Source organism: Notothenia coriiceps, unplaced genomic scaffold, assembly GCF_000735185.1.
Source record: "Notothenia coriiceps isolate Sejong01 unplaced genomic scaffold, NC01 NC01_scaffold00014290, whole genome shotgun sequence".
NCBI classification, from domain to species: Eukaryota; Metazoa; Chordata; class Actinopteri; order Perciformes; family Nototheniidae; genus Notothenia; species Notothenia coriiceps.
The window spans coordinates 13,539-18,209 of NW_011346991.1; the positions used below are offsets into that span (position 1 = coordinate 13,539).

A 4,671-nucleotide genomic window follows, 5' to 3' on the forward strand; every position below is an offset into this window, starting at 1 on the left:
AGCACCTGTTAGTGGGCTTAGTATATGATAGAGGTTGCATTTGTATTGTGAAATGTGCCATATGTTTTTTTTATTATTGATGTATTTTTTAATAAATCACGATTATAACAGCATACAAATGTTGTCAGTTAGTAACGATCGTTCGTAGCTCTGGAAACAACAACTTCGGTCATTTCCGGCGGTGACGTCATGAGTAGAACACAGCTGAGCAGAACACAGCTGAGTCACCATTGTTTAAATGCCTTGAAGCGGCAAATATTAAAACAAAGGATGCACAACAACAAAACGTGAAGAATAATCGGCAAGCGCTGTGTGGTATGGGGATGTGGGGCCGTCTCCAAATCTGGCTATGGGATGTTTTTGTGGCCAAAAAATTATCAAATGTCGCGTATATGGACCAAACAAGTGCGTCGTACGAGGGCGGACTTTGCTGGTCCAGGTAACCCGGGGTCGATGAAACCTACAATTTGTGGGCAGCACTTTGAAAGATCGTGTTTCGACCAGTCCACAATGCTCGCTAAGGAAATTGGATTAAAAAAGAATTTCAAACTGAACAAAGATGCTGTTCCAACAATACTGCCAAGACCCCAAATGCCAGCACAAGCCACCACGCCGATTCCTACACGTCCCCCGATGCAGAGTCCTCCACTAAAGAGACGGCGAAATGCATTCGCCAAAAGGGAGAGAGCGAAGGTAAGCCGCGCTACTTGCTTTAAGCATAAAGCCTGAATCAAAATGACATGTCAAATCTCACACATTTATGAGTTGATGAAGTCATGATGCCATATATGATTGCATGCACTTTGCCCACAGCATTTATAGTAAAAGTATACCTCATCCTAAAACCGCTTCAAATTATGAAAAATTCAATATTATTACATAGGTATTGGAAACTTTGTTCAATGAAGCCACTGACAGAACTGAGGATAGCGACAATCTATTGGACATCCACACTGGGGAGGAAGCTGTGTCTACACCAGTAAGTATACAGAACGGACTGTGTAAAAATACAATTTGTATCTTCATCACATGTATGTACATAATTCATATATTTAATTGTTTGATTTTATAGCATTGCTCTCTCAATCAATTCAACCACATGTTGTATTATGAATGTTATTAGATATTATATTATGTATAAACTTGTGTTACCTTATTTACTAACGGTATCTCCGTAGTAAAACCGTAGTTTCGGGTTTCTGACTTGTTGTCAGCCGGTGACCAGCTGCCCAGACATTTCGAGGGGAAAAAGCATGAAAACGGGGCTTCGGGTGCCGTGGGAAGAACCTCCGTGTATTCACGTTCTTCACAGTAATCAGTTACATTGACACTGTATTGGATAGGCCTACAGACCAGCGCCATATAGATAGAATACAGACTACGGGGCTATTGATAGGTTGTCAATCTTATGTTTTTGAAAGTAGGCTAATACATTAACTGAAGGGGCTGGGCCGGGAGAGGGCGAGGCCTGCGTCAGAGGTCCACTCATCAGACAAGCTCCCTGAGAAAACCGTCATGAAAAAGTTTAGCAATGTTACGACTAGCATAATTTGCCCACGGCTGTGATTGACAACCTGGACAGCCAGTTAGAAGCTAGAATGCCAACCTAGAGAGCCAATCAGAACCTAGAACGGGCTGCAGGGCTGGCCAGACTATTATATTGTGCATAAAGTTAGATGCATTAGGATAGTCATATGCTCATGATATTCCAAGTTAAATTATATAATATTATCATTTTAAATAATAATATTCAATAATATTAAATAATAAGGACAGAGATTTGTGGCCAATTCACTATTGCATTTATTTTATAGGCCTGAATTAGACAAGCAGTTCCTTTCCGAATTTTGATATTGATATAATATTGGTAATTTAATTGATTGCTGATGTTCTTCTTATGCAGTTGACCCTGAGGAAAGTGAGACAGCTGCAGTTATGGCTTGACTCTGGGGAATCTAGCCATAACAGTATATTAGCATGGATGTATAATTTATCTGTAGGCTACAAGGGTGGTCCGCACGCGTGGGCCGGTGCGTCTGAACGTCCCGGGCTGAATTTGTGTCCCAGTCCGCCCATGCTTTCGTATCTCTCTTCATACCTTCGCACTTCGCCTTGGCCATCACATTTTACACACACACAGACTCCAAAACCCACAACCCCTTGCGGCTGCTACTCTTGAAGTGACAGGCCAAGCCTGTAACACTTTCAATACAATTTCAAGCTAGTTTCAAAAATGTATTTGTAAAGTTGTGCTGTGTTTTGTACATTTCAGAATGAAATTGATGTGCAAACGGACCCCCCTCCACGAATACACCACAAGTCCATGCAGGCACGACCACGTTTCAGGTCAGCTGGACAGCAAGTTCGAATCAATGTTGGTTGTTCCAAAGTATCTATTTGCCAAGTTCTTCTTTTTTGGGGGTTTCCCCTCTCCTGTAGTGAGATCTATGGGTTTGTGTGCATGTAAATGGCCTGCAAACGCTAAAATCCCTATGAAATCTCTCTCTCTTTCTCTCTCTATACAATAAATGTATTTATTTTGTAGGTTGATCCTAGCAGCACTGCACTACAATGAGAACTCTGGCAGGAAGCATGCCAAAACCAGGACAGGACAACTCCAATACACTGTNATAAAAAAAACATATGGCACATTTCACAATACAAATGCAACCTCTATCATATACTAAGCCCACTAACAGGTGCTAAAAGCATTTCGTAAGCTCTTTAAGTCTAAGTGGTGCACTAGTCATAACTTTAGTTTGGTCTTAACCTTCGGTTCTAGGTCGGACGTAGAGTTACGACCAGCTTACGCCCAGCTGGTGCACTCCACTCCTGATGACCATGAGGACCATGAGGACCCAGACCCTGATGCTCAAGCTCTGGTAATGTTTTTGATCGGAGCCATAGCTTTCGAACAGGTGGCAAAATTGTCAGATATAATCATTAGTGCATTCGTAATGCGACTCAGTGCTGCAGTTTGTTATCGTGGTGTTGCCGGGCAGATTGGGGCAGACACACCTGAGTGACATCATCTAATCAGAGCAGACACACCCACAGTCAGTCTGGTAGACTCATACAAAAACACTAAATGTCTATACTACGTATGTATGTACACACACACACACACACACACACACACACACACACACACACACACACACACGTTGGAGTTGTCCTGTGATGTGAGGGTTGAGGTGTTATAAGCCTTGGATGTTAATCTATATGTTGATTAAGACAGAGTCAGAAGCGAAGGGATGGAGTTAGTTTTTAAAAAATAAATACGCTCAAACTAAATAAAACAGCCATTAATTTTCACTCACTAAGACACCTAAAAACGTTATTGTCCTCTCTAAATTTGATTTAGGTTTTTTTTTAAATGATTTGTGCTTGCTAATGATGTCTCTGTTTAAGTTTTGTGAGACTTTTAACTACAAGGAAGTCTTTTTTTGTGAAGAGGGTATTCATATTAATTTAAAAAGATCTTATTTAGGTTTTTAATATGATTGGTGATAACTAAGGATGTTCTCTTAAGTTGTATGGCTTGTGAACTAATGTTTAAGTACTTTATTAACGACATGGGGGTCTCTTTGAAGAGGGTAATAATAATTTTAAAAGATCTTAATGACCCCTTGATATTGTCTTTTTTATTGTTTATTTACTTCACACAACTATAGGGAAGCCCAATATGAAGTTGTGTGAGGGTGTATAGGGGTAATATTATAATTTTGCTGTGTGCAAAAAAGAGAAGTTTTTAAAAATGTGTTTCTGCTCCATTCACTCCAGGGCGGATCCAGTGGGGCAGATCAGAACCAAGAAAGGCTGTAAACACTTAAAATACATAGAATTAAGAGTTTGAAGGGAAATTAAATTATTCATTTACAAACATACAAGGCTTTTTCTACTGAAGATCAACGCAAGGGCAGATTTTCACTCTGTGATGGGAAAAAAGAAGCATCGTTAATCACCTGGACAAAGGACTCTTTAAAGCAGAGATACCATATGCAGACACATAACTGAATATCAGCAGGAGAGGACTCTTTAAAGTAAATACATTATAAGGTTAAAATAAGATATATATGTGATGGAATTAGTTTAAAACAGTCACCTTACACTTTAGTTGTCCTCTCTAAATTATATTTAAGGTTTTTAAAATGATTAGTGTTAATTAAGGGCTATTGTTATTTTGGTTTATAAGGGGATAGGAGTTCAACTTTAAAAATGCACAGGATAATTCTAAGAAGAGTGAGAGGGCTAATGAGCCAGCACCATACTTCCTCTCTGCGTTTTCTTGACCTGTATCTGATCTTGAAAAACTCTGGTAAGTACTTTTTTATTTTATTTTATAATATCATGTAATTATTTAATGTTGCTTGGTGTGTGTTAAACAACCTCTGTGCATCTGTTGTATTTATTTTTGTAACAGCACTATGGCTCGTAATGATTTAGAAGCTTTGGGAAAAGTACCCCTCTATGTACAAATAATGTGGTATAGATTTTTAATCAAATGTTTTTTTTTGTGTGTGTCTCAGTTCAGGAAAGTCTGAACCAAATTACGAATTGGAATATTAGAGAAGATTAACTCTTTAGGTGGAACCCCATATGATTCATTCCCTGTGGAAAGTGAGTATTATGTATTTAAAACTTGTATATGTGTTTGTATCTAGCTTATTT

At 39.0% G+C, this 4,671-nt stretch overlaps 2 protein-coding genes across 3 annotated transcripts in view; one reads left to right on the forward strand and one right to left on the reverse strand.

Moving 5' to 3' along the window:
• The first annotated feature begins 294 nt into the window (after nt 1-294).
• Nucleotides 295-2,687, forward strand: LOC104948399 (uncharacterized). The gene is made up of 4 exons (XM_010774594.1): nt 295-693; nt 884-979; nt 2,273-2,346; nt 2,546-2,687. The coding sequence occupies exons 1-4, from the start codon at nt 355-357 to the stop codon at nt 2,685-2,687; spliced, it is 651 nt and encodes a 216-aa protein (XP_010772896.1). The 5' UTR covers nt 295-354.
• Nucleotides 2,688-4,301: 1,614 nt separating this feature from the next.
• The window catches only part of LOC104948395 (uncharacterized), a 19,339-nt gene continuing 18,969 nt past the window's right edge, over nt 4,302-4,671 (reverse strand). For both annotated transcript variants that reach the window (XM_010774591.1, XM_010774590.1), the window contains exon 8: nt 4,302-4,313. The gene's annotated coding sequence lies outside the window, so the exon portion shown is untranslated. The remainder of the gene's footprint in view (nt 4,314-4,671) is intronic.